The following is an 18,728-nucleotide window of genomic DNA, read 5'->3' on the forward strand; positions in this document are numbered from 1 at the left end:
AGAGAGAGAGAGAGAGAGAGAGAGAACTCTTCCATCCACTGGTTCACTCCTCAAATGGCCACAACAGCAGAATTTTATATGGGTCTCTTAAGTGGGTGCAGGGACCCAAGTACTTGGGGCACCTTTCACTGCTTTCCCTGATGTCTTAGCAGGGCGCTGGACCTGAAGTGGAGCAGCCAGGACTCAGTCTTGTGGGCATCACCAGCAGGGGCTTAGCCTGCTGCACCACGCCACCGGTCTGTTTCTTTCTTTTCTTTTCTTTTCTTCTTTTTTTTTTTTTAAGACTTATTTATTGATTTGCAAGTCAGTTATGGAGAAGGAGAGACAGAGGCAGAGAGAGAGGGAGAGATCGATCTTTCATCTACTGGGTCACCCCCCAGATGGCTCAGAACAGCCAGAGCTCAGCTGGTCTGCAGTCAGGGGCTTCATCCGGGTCTCCCGTGTGGGTGCAGGGGCCCAAGCTCTTGGGCCATCTTCCACTGCTTTCCAAGCCCACAGCAGAGAGCTGGATCGGAAGTGGAGCAGCTGGGACTCAAACTGGTGCCCCTATGGGATGCCAGCACTGCAGGCAGTGGCTTTACCCACCATGCCACAGCACCGGCCCCAGTCTGCTTCTTTAAAAAAGGGTCTTTGTGACCTTGAATTTTGTCTTCACACTTATATTGAACATTTACTAATAGTACGTGTTCATTTGTGAATGATCTGTGCGTGTCCTTCCACACATTTCCCTGCTGAAGATGGTAGTATCTTCATATGGTTGCATACAAAATTTTCATATATTAAGGGGATCATAGCTTGTCACACCCCTTAGGTTTCTTTTTTGGTTATTTGTATTTTTAAAAAGATTGATTTGTCTATGTGAAAGGCAGAGTTACAGAGGGAGAGGGAGAACCAGGGAAAGAGAGCTCTTCCATCCGCTGGTTCACTCCCCATGTGGCCGCAATGGCCAGGGCTGGGCCAAGCCAAAGCCAGGAGCCATCCAGATCCTCACGTGGGTGGCAGGGGCCCTAGCACTTGGGCCATGTTCCCAGGCACATGAGCAGAGAGCTGCATGGGAAATGGAGCAGCCAGTACTTGAATTGTGCTCATATGGGATGCCAGCATCAGAGGCCATGCCTTAAGTCACAGCACCATAATGCCAGCCCCTGGCATTTGTATTTTGTTAAGATTTTTGGGACACATAAAAGTAAACAGAATCAAATATGTCAGTCTTCTCCTTTGAGACGCTTCCATCTTTTTGAGCTTGCAAAGTCCCACTCCACATGGAGGTGCGAGACACGTAGCCATCTGCAGCCCACTGGTCTCGTGCATGTTGTCAGTAACTCTACTCCTCCAGAAATGCATCTGAACGCAGAGTGGGAGTGGGAGACTCTACCTGGGGGTTCCTGTGGGAGTTAACTGGGGGCAGAGCCTCTGGCTGGACACGCAGAGGGAACAGCGCTGGGTGAGGCGGCATTGCACAGCCCAGGTGGGGTGACTGTGGAAGAGCAGTCTGATCCTCAGGGCGTGTTCCCCCAGATGTGTCCCCCCAAAGTCCCACGTGGAAGTCCCAAGTGGCTCAGGATCTGACTGCACTGGAGACAGGGTCTGAAGAGATACATTGTATTTATTTATTTTATTTATTTATTTGAGACTCAGAGTTACAGAGAGACAGGGAGAGACAGACAGAGAGGTCTTCCGTCTGCTGGTTCACTCCCCAAATGGCCGCAATGGCTGGAGCTGGGCTGATCCGAAGCCAGGAACAGGAGCTTCCTCTGGGTCTCCCACGTGGGTGCAGGGGCCCAAGCACTTGGGCCATGTTCCACTGCTTTCCCAGGCCATAGCTGAGAGCTGGATAGGAAATGGAGCAGCTGGGACTCAAACCAGCACCGACATGGGATGCCAGTGCCTAAGGCGGAGGCTTAACTTACTGCGCCACAGCATTGGCCCTGATAATTAAGTTTTTTAAAGAATTATTTTATGTATTTGAAACAGTGACTGGGTTGGGGGCTGGGGGGAGGTCACAGTAACAGGCCAGACCCCCCTCCCCCAACACAGCGGTCTCCTCACTCCCACGGCTTTGTTCACACTGCTGCCTCCGCCTGGAATGACTCTTATTTGCCATAAAATTTCCTGTCAAAGTCCTATCCACTCTTTTCAGATTAGAGCAAAAGCCACCTCTTCCAGGAAGCTTTCCATGCCCTCCTTCAACTGAATGGCATCCACTACTGGACCCACACTCTGTACCTGCCTTACCAACACGTGACACTGGTCATGTGGTGCCTAGAATTCAGCTATCACGTCACCCGCCCCACGCTCCTGGGCAGTTCCTTCTGTATTGCACCCTCCTCTGGCCCCCAGCACAGAGAGATTCTGAGTTGAGTTGGACTTTGAGGTATAAAATTTGAGGTGGTTTTTTTTTTTTTTCCGGCAGAGAAAACATCTTGAGAGACTCGTATTTCTCACTTGGCAAAGCTTTCAGGCGATGCACAACATTTGTTTCTTGTAACACCATTGAGATAATGAGGTTTTATCCCCATTTCACAGATGAAGACTCAAGGCTTCTTTGAGATGTCAAGAGACTGCTTAGATCAGCAGGAGCTGGCGCTGAGACTCGCACACAGTGCCCCCGAGGCGCCTCCCCCCGCTCCAGAGGGCTCTTTCGCACTCAGCACCAGCATGGGAGAACGAGGGAGGGGAGGGCCGGAGCCTGACGCGGGCAGCGCCCTGTGGCCTCTGAGGCTATTGTGGGGCCTTGCTCAGGGCTGGCTTGTCCTCCGTCCTCCCCTTGTGGTGGGGGGGCTGCACCTGCCCTGTTGATTGCAGATGCTGACGCCCCATTTCTGAGAGGGGCAGGTGGGAGGCGTCTTTCCCTGCGACACCAGGGACCAGGGCCGTGGCAGCCTCAGGGACCAAAGCGCCTGCCCTACCTCACCTGCTCCTGGAGCTCCGGACTCCAATTTCAGTTCCAAAACCTGGCTACTTTTCTTGGCGGCTTGTGCTCTAACAGGCAAGCACTGGGGAGATGGAGGGGCCCGCGCTGTGCTGTGGCCGTCTCTCCCCCAGGAATCGCCTTCGTCACCATCCATTGTGGAAATGAATGGAGGCCGCGCAGCCTGCTTTATTAAATATGAATGAGCCGCAGTCCACGGCCCCCACGCGGTCACTCACCCACTCCATCTCTGGCAATTACGGAGTTGCACACACTGTGCCAAGGGGCGTCAGGTCCCTGCCCACCCTTGCACGCTGACCCTGCCCGGCAGGGGCAGGGCTCGGGCCTGCAGCTGCCTGGCCCTGATGAGAAGCCACTTCTGGGCTACCCGGCAGCCACATACACCCAGTTTTAAAGGCTTCGGGGCACGGCACCTCCCGCAGAAGGATGGTAGTGCCCCGGGCTCTGAGTCCTGACACTGAATAGCTATCCAAGCACTGAAATGACATTTCGTGCGGGGCCCAAGGCCAGGGCTCCACCTGAAGCCAGGAGCCAGGACCTTCTTCTGGGTCTCCCACGTGAGTGCAGGGGCCCAAGGACTTGGGTCATCTTCTACTGCTTTCCCAGGCCGTAGCAGAGAGCTGGATGGGAAGGGGAGCAGCTGGGACTCAAACCAGCACCCATATGAGCTGCCAGCGTTTCAGGCCAGGGCGTTAACCCACTGTGCCACAGCACCGGCCCCAACTTCATTCTTTCTTAAGACTTATTATTATTATTTTTTTATTTAAAAGGCAGAGTAAGAGAGAGAGAGAGGAAGGGAAAGATACAGAGAGAGACTCTTTCATCTGCTGGTTCACTCCCCCAAATGGCAGAAATGGCTGGGGCTGGGCCAGGTTGAAGCCAGGCACCTGTAACTCCATCCAGGTCTCCCACGTGGGTGGCAGGGGTCCAAGCACTTGGGCTTCCCCGGGTACACGAGCAGGGAGCTGGATCGGGAGCAGAGCAGCCGGGACCAGACCCGTTGCTCCCCGCTGCGCCACAACACCAGCCCCGTGAGTGACCTCGAGGCCATGCCTGTCCTCAGACAACTTTAAGTTCTGGGCGGTTGAGACCAGGTCAAGGGTAAACGCCTCAGTGCAGGCTCACTGTACACCATCACTGAGCATCTTCCCTGTGTTGACTTAAGCTTCCCCACAACCCACTGGACTGTGTGAGGGTGTGTGGGGCCCGGGTTGCCCAGGTCCCTGCTGTCTCCCAGGGCTGCGGACACAGCAGCCACTGCAGCGATGTCTCTAGAATGAATGGATGGACTCGGAGCTCAGGAGCTGCCACTCAGAGAGCCGGCCAAGGCTCCACGGCGAGTGAGGACTGCACATGCTGGGGCCTCGCGGGTGGACTCTGCCCGCTGCCCTCTGCCCACAGGGGTCCCTGCCCCCACGCCGGTCAGTCCAAGCTGTCACAGACCCTCTAGGAACCAGAAAAATGAAGGAGATCAAGGGCCTTTTCTGAACTTAAAAAATTACTTTTATTTTAGGAACCAATAAAATTATGGCAAATATTTACAAATAATTATCTCACATAAAGTTTACATAAAACCAATTCTTCACAAGTAACAGTCACTCATGAAAAGACACACAGATATTGAAACTACGCCAATCTTATTGCATGTTTCTCCGACTAATCTAAAATAAAGGTGTTGCAGTCAATCATTTAACTTAAAACAAAACCACAAACTCCAGGTTTGACGAGAAAAATTTTTTTTAAAAATTAAACCAAATCCCCCCCTTGTTCTTCTCCCCAAGTCCCACCCCCAGCCCCCTGCCCACCTCCCAACCAAAGAAAAATATGTCCAACATCTTTGGCAAATTGGCACTGCTGTAATTACATTCAAATAGTATCACACACAAAAGCAACACACGGCACTAAGAAAAAAAAAACCACCAATATTTCAAGTCAGTTATTTTCTACTAGAAAAAAAGAATACAAAACATACACATTTTTAAGAAGCATTTTTTTCAATCTGTTGGAGACCGATTATCTCCCACTTTCAAAGGCAATTCAATTGTGGGTTTTTTTGTTGGGTTTTGTATTTTTTTTTTTTTTAACAAGTAAGCGTCTATGCAGGCATCACAAACTTTGGCGGATACAGTAGATATGTATTTCTTTGATGCTGGAAATTCAGTCCCTAAGACAATGTCAATTGCCTCAAAGGATGAGAAGCAAAATCCATGTTTTCCTGGTAAGGAGCTCCATTGGCAATGCAATCTGCTCTTCTACTCAACGTCCAAAGGCCACTCGAGGGTGAAAAACCAGGGTAGCGTCTTCCAGCAGGAGTCAGGGTGAATGCAGTCAGAATGCCACCCTCAGCCCACGCGTGGAGGCCCCGCTGCTGCGACTAAGGGGCCCTGGCAAGGCCAGGCCCTCACTGCCTGCTACTAGCCACTGTGCTGGCGGCTGGGGCCGGGCCCAGTCTGCCCCTTCCTGAGCCCCGTGGCGGGCCGCTACCAGGTCTGCTCCCCCTCTGTGACCAGAGGCAAGGAGAGCAGGCAGAAACTGGCAGAGGCCCCGTGCTTTTTCTGAGCTTCAAGTACATCTCAGGTGTGGGTACGCGCACCCACGCGGGCTCCTGTGCACACGGCAGGGGGAGGGAAGGCAGAGTCTGAGGCTCCGAGCTTTGCAGGGTGTTTAACAGAGACTAGGATTTATTTTCTTTTTAGCTTTATAGCAATTAATTGGCTATTGATTGGTTGGAATGCTCAACTCTCTGTTTCCTCAAATACAATAAAATAGTTTCATTAAAATGTATTCATGCTTGAAAATAAGGGAGCCATCAAGCGGTTTCCTTTCTGTTCCACTCCAAGGGAAATGCACCGTTTGTAAATCAAAAGCCCATCACCCAAATCATCCGTTCTTAATGGTGCTTTTGGAGAAAACGAGGGACGTGACCAGGAGCATGGCAATTTGGGGGACTGGGCAGGGGCACCCAGCGGCCACCACCACCAGTGACAGGTGGATCAGGGTTACAGCAAGTGAGGCTGCGGAGTGGCCTCTCCCATGGACCCCAGAGTCAGAGAGGGGGCACAGAACTGCCGAGCCCCTGCCCCCGCCACCACCCCCCCCAAATCAGGCCCAGAGCTGTCCAAAGCTGGAGGGCGGGTTCCTGCCCCCTGTGTCTCCTGTCACCTGCCAAAGGCACTTCCTGAGGCCAAGTCTCTTTCAGAATTCACTGTGATGCGCCCACTAAGCAGATGTGCAGCTGAGTTTTCTCCTGGGGCTGCTTGGGGAAGGAGGAAGACCGTGTTGACTAATTACAGACACGGTCCAGCTCATTGTGACTGGGACATCAGCTACACAGGCCCCTCTGGGCTGAAATCCTGAATGGCAGTGATGTGGTTGGTTCTGAGGTCCACTTCTTTCCAGGAGCTGGGCTTGGGCGCTGAGAAGTCAGCAGACAATGAACGCGAAACCTGGCACCCGCTCCCCAGCCTGGCGGCACTCACCAGCAGTCCTCTGCTGCCGCGGCCCTTGGGGACCTGGCTGACAGTGGGAAGTGCCCATCAGCACTGTGGCTCCCTCATTAATATGCAAGAGGGAATCCTGGGCTTGGGGACAATGGGCTGCAGGGGCTGCCAGGAGTCGCGGCCTGTCCAACTTTCCCAGTGACTGACTACCTTGTTACCTAGCCCGAAACCTCTCTGAGGTCACAAAGAGCTAAAGGAGTAAATTTAGCCAGGAGTGTGGCTGTGCATGCTTGCAGTCTGTCATAGGTGGGCTCCAGATGGGTGACGAGGCCAAGGCTGTGGAGCTGGTCTCAGTGAGTGCAGGCTCCCACGGATCCACCTTGTCTAACCTGGACCTGGACTATCCAGGGGCTCGGTGCTTTCTCTACCCTCTTGGGAAGCAGCGTCTCAAGCACAGCTTGCTGCCAGCTGTCTGTTGGGAGTGCTTGGTTTGTTTTGAAGATTTGCTCCCCAGGGCTTAGAGCTGTTACAGCTGAAATGCCATCTGGAGGCCGGGGGTGGCTGCTAAAGGCAGTGCAGGCGATCTGGGGTCTGCTTCTCATAGAGGGCTTTCTCCCTTGTGTCCTGTAGCCTCATCCAAGGCTCGTCCCCTATCCAGGAAAGGCCCCCAGCAGTTGCTGGGTTCCCACCACCGGCCCCCGCCTTCAGAGTTCTCACCGTATGCAAGAGCCTGGCTGAGGCCTGGGGAGGTGGCAGAGCCCAGGGTTGGCCTGGTTGTGCCATACCCTGAAGCCCATCTGCACCTCCACCTCCTCCTGACCTGCAATGCAGAATAACAGGGTGTGAAGCAGCAACAGGCATTGGACAGAGACTGGAGGTGACAAGCTGGCAGGCAATGGGTCAGCTCTGGCTACCAGTGCTTTAAACATTTCCACATTTGAATGCTACGCAGTGCAGCAAGCGCCCTCCTGGGTGTCTCAGCTCCACCACACCATGTGGCGTGCGCCCTGTCTGGTGGTGTGAGGTTCTGCCACCCAACTGGCCTGGGAAGCAGTTGATGCAGGATTCTTCAGACTGTGTTTGCCAGGCCTCCTGGCACCCAATGGCCTTGGTGTGGCCACTCCTGCATTTGGTCACAGCCAGGCCAGGGTCTCTTCCTAAGTGGGCAAAGTGAAAAAAAGAGAGTGAGCTCTTGAGCCTGGTCCTTGGAAGTCCGAGGAAGCCCACGTCCACGCCCTGCTGCAGGTCGTGGTGTGGCCCTGGACAGGCGCCAATCCCCGCTGAGCCTCAGAGTGTAACAGAGAAGTCTGGACGAAGCCTCGGAAGAGTTGCTGTGAACCTGCGCAAAGACGCGGCCGCTGTCAGCATTACTGGGACTCACACTGGGGCCGCAAAGCCACCAACCCTGGCCCTGCTTCCAGCTCCTGGTCTTTCCTCACTGCGGGCCTGGCGGGTAAGCATCTTTAAGCCATACACCCCCCAAACTCTGGCGAGAGAAGGGGGCACGGATATCTGCAAACTCACTTCTCCTCTGTCTTCCCATGTGAGCCCCAAAGCTTGGCTTCCCCATCCAGAAAGTGGATGTGACCTTTGCCCCACCGAGTGGCTGGGGGTCGCAAAGCACCATCCGATGTCAGTTATGAAAGCGCTGCTCCTAACTAGGGCACTTGGGAACAGGGCGTTGGGTTTGATATGTCACCAGATTTTCCTAGATGGAGCTAGACAAATGGTATGAAAAATTTTCACAAAATCCACAATGTCCTTTTTCCAAAAGTCAGAGCTGGAACACGGGCTGAAGGCCCGGGGGGCAATGAACGCCCCAGGCCTCCTGCGGCGATGCTGGTGAAGCCCCGGGCTGCTGTGTCCCATCCTGAATTCTCTGGCATCTACTCGGCGGCTGGCGTCCTGTGGAGCCCTCCTTCCCAAGCCCCCGCTGGTGCGAGCAGGTGTGTGGGAGAGAGAAGGTCCGTGTGCATCCTGTGCGCTTGTGCTTCTGCCTGGCAGCCCGGGCGCCGAGTGCTCGTCTGCTAATCACCAATTCCATCTGAGGACCGGCAAGGCCTCGGGTGAGGGAGGCCAGGAGGAAACAGGAGAGGGAGAGGAGGCCGCGGTGGGGCCAGGTGGGCTTTGCAAGGAGGGCGGGCGTGCGGCATAGGCTGCTGCCGGGGGGGAGGGGGGGGCTGACTTCCCACCAGCCTGAAATCAACAGGAGGACCCCAGATCCAAAGATGTGGGTGCACCTCACACAGGGGCCCAGCGGAGAGGCAGAGGCCCAAAAGGCTCTTACTGAAGACCCCAAGCCCGCCACTTCCTGCCAAAGGGAGGAGCCAGGGAGCGATCTTCTCCCACCTCACCCAGGCCTCCTGGCTCCTGCAGGTGGGCATGGTCTCAGCTACCTCCTCTCCTTGCCTAGCAGGTTCCAGGGGTAGGTGTGCCTTCTGTGAGCTCGAGGGCCCCACAGCTGCTGGCGGTCACCTCCTGCGGCTCTTAGGGTGAACTTCTCTCCCAGGGTTGGGGTGATGAGGAGCTCAGCCTGCGCCAAGGGCAGGGGCCCCGAGTCCCAGCCCACCCCGCCAATCTCTGCTTGGGAACCCCATCTTGTTCAGCCTGTGCCCCACCACCCTGTGAGGGTGCTGATGGACAAAACACATGGTGCTGGCCAGAGGAGACGTGCTTGGTCCCCTGCACGGCCCAGGCTTCCTCTGGCTGAACCTCAGTTTCCCCCCGAGGGGAGCCAGACTAGGTCGTTGCCAAGACCCTTCTGGTTCTCCCCATGCCTCTGAATATCACTTCCCACTTGGTCCAGGTACTAGAGGACGCGGCCCCACCCCGACCCCACAGTCGCCCAGGAGCCGGGTCACAGCTTCAGCTCTCTGGGAGGAAAGATGAGACGGAGGCAGTGGTCAGGTGACTGCTATCCCTAGGCAGCCGAGGCTCAGAGAGGTGAAGGGGGCTCTGAGGCCCCACGGCGAAGCAGAGGTGAGGCCAGGCCTCCCAGGCTGTGCCGTCTCCGCCGCACCTCTCTGTCCACCTAGTGACAGGCAGACACTGGGGGCACTGCCACAGGGGAAGAGCCAGCCTGCTGCTGCTGCTGTGCTCTGGCCCAGCTTTGCCAGGACGCTGCGGTGGGCTGTTCCAAGTTGGCAAGAGAGATGGCAAGGAGTGGAGTCCCCCAGAGAAGACATGGTGGCGCCGAGTACCTCTGCTCCCCGTCTCACACCCATTCCTCCCTGCTCGCCCTGCCCTTCCCCCCAGGGAGGGCTTCCTCCCTCCCCGTTTCCCCAGATGGCTTCCTCTGGCCACCCCACCCCACGCTCAGCCGTGACCCTGCGCGTCACCGCTCCTTGGATCAACGGTTGGGCACACACTGTGTGAAACAAGGCATTGGCTCCCACTGCAGCACCTCTGAACCCAGCCACAGGCCAAGCTCAGAAGTTCTGGCTGGTGGTAGTAGGTTCTTGTGGCCCTTGGCACAGGAAAAGTCCTCCTTGTTGACCACGGTCTGTGCTGCTGGGCCGGAAGCCACTCGCTGGGGTCCTGGAGGGTGGGTGATGTGTCCACGGTGGTATCCGAAGTGATCTGAACCTGGGCGCACCTCAGTTTGGTTCAGGGCTCTCCGGGCGTCAGAAGCGCCTCCGTCACCTCCACCCCCAGGTGCCACAGCCCAGAGCAGTGATCTCCCGTGTCCCGTCCAGCCCTGACATTCCAAGTCCCCCTGCCACCAGCACTCGATGCCACCTGGCTCTAGGTCAGCAGTGGAGGACTCTCCCAGACAGGCTCTTCGAGTCCTCTGATCTGGAAAGCAGTGGCTTGCACTGCCCTGGCCCCGGGGGAAGGAGGCAGAAGCCAGGGCATCACCCCTGGGAGATGACTCTCAGGGGAGGCCTGCAGTACAACCAGCCCCAGGAGACTCCAAGTCAGGGCGTAGGGAAGGAGAGGTGAGCAGGAGGCTGGGCCCTGAGCTGGGCCAAGGCAGTCTCTGACCGGGGCAGCCAAGGCAGAGGCGTCCGCAGCACAGGACGTGTAATGGGTGGGGCCACAGCAGAGCAGGAAGGTGTGTACCTGGGGGCCGGCGAGGCGGCAACAGCAAGCTCTACTGTCTGCCTAGGCCGTGGGACGGACGGACAGACGGTCGACGGCAGGGGAGGGGGCTGGGCTGCAGCTGTCCCTAGAATAGTCTGTTGGTTTGCAGAGACCCAGTCACCACTGGGAGAAGCTCACGGAAACAGACAAGTGTCCCAGAGTCCCACTGTCCCTGCCAGGGAACCTGGGAGTCCCTGGCAGGGGCAGGGGAGGGAGGGAGTCATGGCGAGGAGGTTGCTGTGGGGGGACGGTCTTGTTGGGCCCCTCTGGTTGTCTTGGGTGGGGGCTGGGAGGCTCTGGCCCTCAATGATATGTGACGGAAGTGCTCGGCGCCCGCCGGGCTCCACGGGTCAGTGACGGTCGTAGGCGGTGGCGGCTGCGGGTGGGGCGGCTCCTCGGGCAGCGGCGCTGTAATAGTACGGGGAGCCTGGAGGAACAAAAGAGGCCGCTGTGATGGGGTCCGGGCCTGCTGTCCACTGTCTCCCCACCTCCGTCCTCCCGCCCCTTCACCCGCTCCGGGCTGCCCTCCTCTGATCCCCGGCTGTCCTCACCACCCACACGCCCCGCAGGGCAGCGTGAACTTGACCGCAGGTAGCAGACCACTTGCCCGCAGGGGCCACAGGGGTGCTCCTGTGAGGGCACCACGAGAGGAGGAGGAAAGCACTCTGCAAACTTTAGTTCTTTCACTGTCCACCCCAGCCCATCAGGTAGCAACTATGAGTCCCCTGGTTTCACAAATAAAGAAAAAGGCGTGAAGAGGTTAAGGAACCTGCCCAAGGCCGCACTGCTGGTCTGTAACGCCGATCGGGAAGCGATCCCCTCCAAACTCAGCCCAGGTCAGCAGGTTCACAAACTGCCTCCCCCAGCGCCCAGGAAGGCCGCCGCAGCAGTGGCGGGCGCAACGTCTGGCCATCCCACAGGCGCCAGCTCCCGTCGCACGCCCGAGTTCTCGTATTCACTGTGGTGGGGTCCTGGCTGCCTCCCCGCCCAGAGCCCTACCTCTGGGACACGAGGCAGCCTTTCCTCTGCTCTCTGTTGGGTGGGCTGGGGACGGCTGCAGGAGAGCCTCCGGCGGGCATCGGTGGAGCCAACCCCGGGTCCTGCCTGCAGGTGGGCCAGGACAACCACAGGGGCTGCCCCCACGAGGGAACCCCAACAGGCTCCCTAGAGGATCCTGGCTGCCTCCACCCCGGAGCCACTCATGCCCCTCCCAGCGCCAGACCACCGGGCGGGTTCAGTGTGAGAGTTTGCATTTACAGAGAGAACTGGAAATCTCGCTTCACAAAGCACTGTCTTCCGGGGCCCGCTAGACGTCCACCTGGAATAAACGTGTCCTTCCTTCTGCCCTTCCTCTCTAATTCACATGCCCATCCCCTAACTTTTTTTTTTTTTTTTTTGACAGGCAGAGTGGACAGTGAGAGAGAGAGAGACAGAGAGAAATGTCTTCCTTTTGCTGTGGTTCACCCCACAATGGCTGCTGCGACCAGTGCACCGCGCTGATCCAAAGGCTGGAGCCAGGTGCTTCTCCTGGTCTCCCATGGGGTGCAGGGCCCAAGCACTTGGGCCATCCTCCACTGCCTTCCCGGGCCATAGCAGAGAACTGGCCTGGAAGAGGGGCAACCAGGACAGAATCTGGCGCCCCGACCGGGACTAGAACCCGGTGTGCCAGCGCCGCTAGGTGGAGGATTAGCCTGTTGAGCCGCAGCGCTGGCCCCTAACTTCTTGACATAGTCGTTCTGCCGGCTCCCTCTCTGACCCAGCTCCCATTCCAGCCCTGATCGACTTTCTCCCGGCGGCCCTGGGTGCAGTTCACTGGCTGGGTGGCGTGCAGCGAGCCCTTGTCTTCACTCATGGGCTCTGCTGACCCTCGCTCTGACTGTGCTTCTGTGGAGGGGGCTTGAGCCAGGCTGCCCGGGGTGCTGGCAGCGACAGCGGGTGTGAGCACGTGCGCAGTGTGCCCAGTGGCCCTGCTGATCTGCAGGAGCTCCGGGGCAGGTCTGTGCATCCCTGCACCCTCCCCCAAGAGCAGAACTGAGCAGGCTGGGTGCCCCTAGACTGAATCCCTGAAGGACGCTCCCCACTAGGGCCCTGAGGGTGCTGTGGGCAAGGGCAGGCTGATGGGTGTGAACCGGCCTGCAGCTCCACGCAAGGCTATGCTGGGCTGTGTCCCTGCTCCCTGGAGGCTCCGGCAGATCTCGGGGGACGCTGGGGGCGACTGAGGCCCCAACTGGTTTAGGGCCTCCGAGAGTTCCCAGATCGCAGAGCCGGGCAGCGGGAGCAGTAGGAATGTGTCCTCCCAGCTTCCCTTGCTGCTAAGGTTCTGACCCCGACTGGGCAGGGAGAAAGGGAGGCAGAGGCTGCAGGGCTCCACCCACTGGGAGGGTGACAGGCCTGCGATTGGAAGGTGGCAGGGCAGCTTCCAAGGCCTGGGGGGTGGGGGTGGGGGAGCTGCAGTGAGGGCGCCGGCTGGTGGCACTGCTAGGGCGGCGCCGTGGATGTGGCTGGGCGCTGTTCCAGGCTGTGGGGCCTGTGCCTCCTGAAGATTCTGGGAGCCCCTAGACACCCTTAATAAGTTTGTTTTCTGCTAAAATCAGCCAGAGTGGATTCTGTTGTTTGCAGCTTAAAGTCTGACAGACGCATACACCTAGGGTAACCTGTCTTTCAAAATAGCCAGGAGCCTTTCTCATCATGCACAGGACCCGCCAGGCCGGTCTCTGCAGCCCCGGCTTTGCTGAGACCAGCTCGGGACGGAGGGAAGAGCACCGCACCACACCCTGGCTCTGGGGCCAGGCAGACCTGAGGTCCAGATCTCGTTTTGCCACTTGAATTAACGAACCTCTCTGGGCTTCACTTTCCTCATCTGTACACCAGAGAAATTATACCACGTGCTCCACAAGAGGATAAAACAAGGTAGCCCACGCCAAGGGCTTTGCCCAGTGCTGGGGGCAATTAACCAGTGCTCGTTTACTGGAATGGACTTTTTTTTTGATAGGCAGAGTGGACAGTGAGAGAGAGAGAGACAGAGAGAAAGGTCTTCCTTTTGCCGTTGGTTCACCCTCCAATGGCTGTCGCGGCCAGAGTGCTGTAACCGGCGCACCGCGCTGATCCGATGGCAGGAGCCAGGAGCCAGGTGCTTTTTCCTGGTCTCCCATGGGGTGCAGGGCCCAAGCACCTGGGCCATCCTCCACTGCACTCCCTGGCCACAGCAGAGAGCTGGCCTGGAAGAGGGGCAACCGGGACAGAATCTGGTGCCCCAACCGGGACTAGAACCCGGTGTGCCGGCGCTGCAAGGCGGAGGATTAGCCTAGTGAGCTGCGGGGCCGGCCCTGGAATGGACTTTTGATTCCTCTTCCTCCTCTCCACACTGTGTCCGCCCCAGCCCTCCAGGCCCTGGTACGTGGCCTGCGTCGTCTCCGTGTGAAGCACACAACCCAGGTGCAGGTGTGAGCTGGATGCCCTTCCAGCTTGGGCAGCAAAGCCTGGGGTGCCATCTAGCACCCCCGCCCTGTCCCCCTGGGCGCCTGGCTGCCCACACTCCAGCTCCAACACAAGGGGAGCCCTGAGTGCTGCTCCGCCTGGCGTCCGAGGCGCCTCATCTCCAAAGGATTCCCGCACAATGTCCTCCCAGCGCTCTGCCTCTTGAATCCCCCAGGCGAGTAAACGAAGGCCACTGCTGTCCTGCAGCACAGCCCCCACCCCCACCCCACGTCACCCTGGGGTGCTACGCTGCCATGTACACGGCAGCCCCATGGCCTCCTGGGGGCCACACGCCCACCGGGAGGAAGCACTCCTGCAGGCTGCCACCCCCGCCTCCCTACTGCCACATCCCCTGTGTGTCTCCCAGCAGCACTGGCACCAGGGCCCTGCCTGAGGCCGATTTCCAGCAAGGGACCCCAGGCTCAGGCCTCAAGAGCCCTCCCCTTGCCCCATCCCTGTGGGAAGACACTGGCTGGGATAGAGCTGACCGGGCTGGCCCCTGCCTCCTGACCTGACAGCTGGGCCAACTCAGAAAGTCAGCTGAAGGAAAACTATCAGGTTCGCAGAGACCCCGGTTCAATACTTAGAAATGATTCTGATCAAAGCCAAAACCAGGAGTCTGAGAGGAGGTCAATCGGCAGATTCGGCCCCTCTGGGAGACTACAGATAACGGGCGCACACCGGTTGTGTGGGATGCTCACCGTCTCCCGCACACAGGGGCCTGCAGCACTAATTGGCATCGTTCCTGATCTCACCCACAAGTTATGCACAGCACAGCGAGCTGCTCTGGGCAGCCCGGGTCCCAGGTGCAGCGCATCACGGCAGCAAGCGAGGCGGCGTCCATAGCATGCGTACGTCCTAATCACCACGCCAGGACTGGGGCGGGGCCGAGGCGGAGACTTCCCGGCCTCCTCTGAAGCCCTGGGACCTGGCACCCTGAGTTTGAAGATGCCAGGATATTGCATTTCTGAAGAAGTCTATGTTTCTCAGTCCTAAAATAATTAAGGACCCAGGGAATTAACAGGCTCTCACTTGAGGAGGCCTTGTTAAGCTGGACAGGCAAACCTGGTGGTCTCACAGGGCCCTTCCGCGTCTGACCTTCCACTGCTCCAAGTGCAAAATTCTTAGCCGATTGCCAGGGGAGGAATTGGTGGTGCTGCCCGCAGGCTGATGGGCTGGCTCCACCCCCTGGGTGAGTGACACCTGTGAGCCCAGGGCCCCTGCTTCATGTTCCAGAATTTTCAGCCCCACCTGGCTCTCGTCAGCTGGTTTCATGTGAGTGTTTTTCAACAAACCCAAAGGCTCTTCTTGGCCCTGTGAGGGCTGAGTTAGTCCTGCTTGGCCTCTGGGGTGCTGACATTCAGAGACAGCATTGGCACCAGTCAGGGACAGCCTGTCAGTTCAAGGCTTGGGTACAGGCTGGGGACCAGTTGAACTCTGAGTGGCATCCTTGGCAGGCCTCAGAACAGCCAGTTCCCCACTAAGCTGGTCCTGGTGGTGTCCATGCAGACATCATTGATCAATCACAGAGCCTTGGAGTTCTTATCAACACAAGTTCTCCAGGCAGCCACTACCAATCCATCCAAGTTGGCATCTCTCCTGCCTCTTACAGAGCTCTCACCTGAATACAGGACAATTTTTAGGCAACACCACACACTCATGGACAGGTGCTGTCCCTCCCCTCCCCTTTTGTTCCCAACGCTCTTTCTGCTTTTTGTTCCCCTTCTGTGCTGCTGTCCTTGATCCACAAAACATCCAGGGGTGAGATGGGGCTGGAGTGTGCTCACTGCCCTCAGGCCCCCCGGGACCCCCATGCCCCACCCCACCTCAGAGACCAGACCTTAGGATGTCGAGGGGCCCAGCCCGGGGAGAAGGTCCAGGCAGGCAGCCGACAGCCCAGGGGCCCTGTGGCGCTCTCTCTGCCAGTACTCACCGAGCAGCCCTGGATTGGGGAACCTCCAGGAGTCATTGTACGAGGAATACTGAGGGTGGCTGTAGGGACTCCCGGAAAACTCACTCCCTGCAGTTGAGGGTGGGGGAGAGAAACAGAAACCGAACGTCAGAGCAAGTTCTGAAAAGGCCCTGGGCGCCGCCAGCCGGGGTGTGGTAGCTCTCTCCCCTTCCGTGAGCGGCAGGCACCTATAAAGGCAGGTCGTGCCCATGCGCTTACCAAGAGGGTGGCCGCCATCAGCACTGTATATTTCCCCTGAAACCCTTCATATCACACGTGGGTCACAGAACTCCCATGCCCTCAGTGTCCCCTGAGGTACTGGCCCATTTTACAAGTGAGAAGACTGAGGCTCAGGTTCTCTCATGAAATGGCCTTGCTACACGCTGCCAAGTCCAAGGCCCCAGACCGCCTGGTTCTCAGTCCTGACTTCCGCTCCCTGGTCACACCTGAGGGGCTCTGGCCAGAGAAGCCAAAGGAACCTCAGCTCTGGTCTCACCCTCTGCACTGTCAACCCGGCAATGCCTGCTCCAGGCAGGGAGATGAGATGTACACCCAGGCACTCTTCCTGGAGGAGGAAGATGGCACTCAGTGGAAATGAAGGCACAAGCCACGGGACTGGGAGAACAGAGAGGGAGTGGACGGGAGTCTTCTGGGGCGCTGGGCAAGCGCAGCTGTGAGAGGCCCTGGATGTGCTCAGGCAGGAACCCTGAGGGGTGCATGGGCCATGGGGGGCCTGGGGGGCCCCGAGAGTCCCTCGCTGTGGCCTGGCCACTCACAGGGCGCTGCTGCTGGCCTCGGGCACCTCCTGGGCACTCCCTGCAGCCCCAGCAGGGCTGGTTCAACACCAGCCAGGACAGAAGGGAGTGTAAGCATCCTGTCCTTCACACCCTTGCTGCCCATCCCCCACAGCACCCCTGCAGGGCTGGGAGCGCCTGAGGCCAGGCTTGGGCCCTGGGTCCTGGCTGGGTGCCCAGCAGCTGGCTGAGGATATGCACACAGAGGCCCGGGGGCGATGCATGGAGAGCTGACTGCCCAGGCGCCCACAGCACGTGAGCCCTCCCCGCCTTACACAGCCCCACGAGGCCACCTGCGGCCCGAGTCCCCCCAGCAGGCTTCGAAAGCGCCTCCAGGGTGCTCCCAGGAGGGAGGCAAGCAGAACCTAGCACCAGGGTGATGCTCTTTCCAGCTGCAGTGAAGCCCAGAGGTGGGGCCTACAGCACTGGGCTGGGCCTGGACGGGGCAGGAACAATGAAGCTGGACCTGCTCCTTCCAGCCTCCTCCCGCCTCCAGACAGCCACAGGCGCGTGTGTGCGCGCACGCACACACACACACACACACACACGCGCGCGCGCGTGCTGCTCCTCCTCGGGCCTCTCTGGGGGCCACTCCCAGCCTGACAGGCTGAGCCTTGCAATTCTCTGTTTTTTATGCCTCAGTGGTCAGGGTGTCAGGCTCTGGCGTATGGAGGGAGAGCACTGGTGACAGTGCGGCCCGCAGCCCAGCCTCGGCATATCCATCAGCGCCACACGCCTCCTCCGGGGCAGGGCGGGGGCGGCCGAGAGACAGAGCAGCCTGGAGTGGGGCGGCCGCTCTCCCGTGCGGGCTGTGGGCGCTGTGGGCCGCCCCATCAGATGCACTTCCTGACAGCTCTGGGCTGGGCCCCGGGGCAGAAGCCCGCTCTGCAGCACCTTGTAGTGGCTTTGCTATTGCTGCCAGGCCCAGCACCAAGGCTGCCTCTTCCAGGAAGCCTCCCTGGTCGCTCTTCAGCCCCTAAGAGTGCAAGCCTTGGGTCCACGTGGCTGGAGGAAAGTGGCCAGACAACTGTGTACATGTCTTCCATGCCCCAGCTGGCATGGGTCCTGGAGGCCAGTGGCTCCTGCCTCCCCTGGACAGCAGACCTGAGTCAGTGCCGCCCACTATTCCCAACCCTGCCCCCACCCTCTAGGCTTACAGCACCAAGGACAGAGTTACTCAGATACCCCTTCCTCTGCGAAGCCCTCCATCCTGCATTGTCCCACAGCACCAGATTTGCCCTACCCTGTGGTGTGGGAGTGCCTGGTTCCTCTCTGTGCCCCAATGTCACCTCCACCTGCCAGCTTAACGCCCTGTGCCCAGCAGACAGTGACACTCCCTGGCCGCCCCTGCACCACAACGCCCTCCCACGGCTGTCCACTGGGCTCTCGCCCGCACCAGCTGCTCTGGGAGCCCTTCCCTGACTGTCGCGTTCTACAAGGAGACCCCTTCCACCGCTTGCCTCGCTCCTACTTTCCTTTCCTTCTGAAGAACAGATCACACACCCCAGCCTCCCCGTTTCCATGCTCGGCTCATTCGTTGCCTGCCTCTCCCACTAAGGTACAAGCACCCGAGGGCTGCGAGCTCACATCTCTCCCCCGACCTCCAGCACAGGGGCCGGGCACCTGGCAGGCACAGGGAACTCCTTGCTGAATGAAGGGAGGGCAACTCCTAAGTCAGCCAGGACCCACTTCCAGAGCAGATTTTTCTAATTCAGGTGGCGCTGGAGTTAGCACCCACTGCCGGGGGTACTGAGCACCTGCTACGCGCCAGGACTCAAACTGATTTCTCTGACTTTATTGCCCACCACTCCGCCCTGCCCTTTGGTGGAGGAAATGTACCCAGCAGGCAGCCAGTGTGCTAAGTGTTGTGGTGTGGTGGGTACCCTCTGCAGGAGACCTTGCCCTGAGAGAGTGATGCACTCTGGGTAAGGAGAACTTGCCATATGTGGGGCAAGAGGCTGATCTAGGGCCTGGTGCAGCCATGTGATTATAAGTGTTACACAGGAAGCTGGCTGAGGGTAGGGAACCCTCACTGCATGAGACGTTGGGGA

General features: G+C 58.5%; 1 protein-coding gene across 8 annotated transcripts in view; it reads right to left on the minus strand.

The window, feature by feature from the left end:
- Positions 1-4,422: 4,422 nt before the first annotated feature.
- PAX5 (paired box 5) overlaps positions 4,423-18,728 on the minus strand; it is a 193,969-nt gene continuing 179,663 nt past the window's right edge. For all 8 annotated transcript variants that reach the window (XM_008265136.5, XM_070054521.2, XM_089318349.1 and 5 more), the window contains 2 exons: positions 15,866-15,952; positions 4,423-10,882 (listed from right to left, as the gene is read on the minus strand). In XM_008265136.5, coding sequence (XP_008263358.2) covers positions 10,806-10,882; positions 15,866-15,952 — 164 coding nt within the window. In that variant the 3' untranslated portion in view covers positions 4,423-10,805. The remainder of the gene's footprint in view (positions 10,883-15,865; positions 15,953-18,728) is intronic.

Source organism: Oryctolagus cuniculus, chromosome 1 (assembly GCF_051225735.1).
Source record: "Oryctolagus cuniculus isolate XC-2025 breed Fujian yellow rabbit chromosome 1, ASM5122573v1, whole genome shotgun sequence".
Taxonomy (NCBI): domain Eukaryota; kingdom Metazoa; phylum Chordata; class Mammalia; order Lagomorpha; family Leporidae; genus Oryctolagus; species Oryctolagus cuniculus.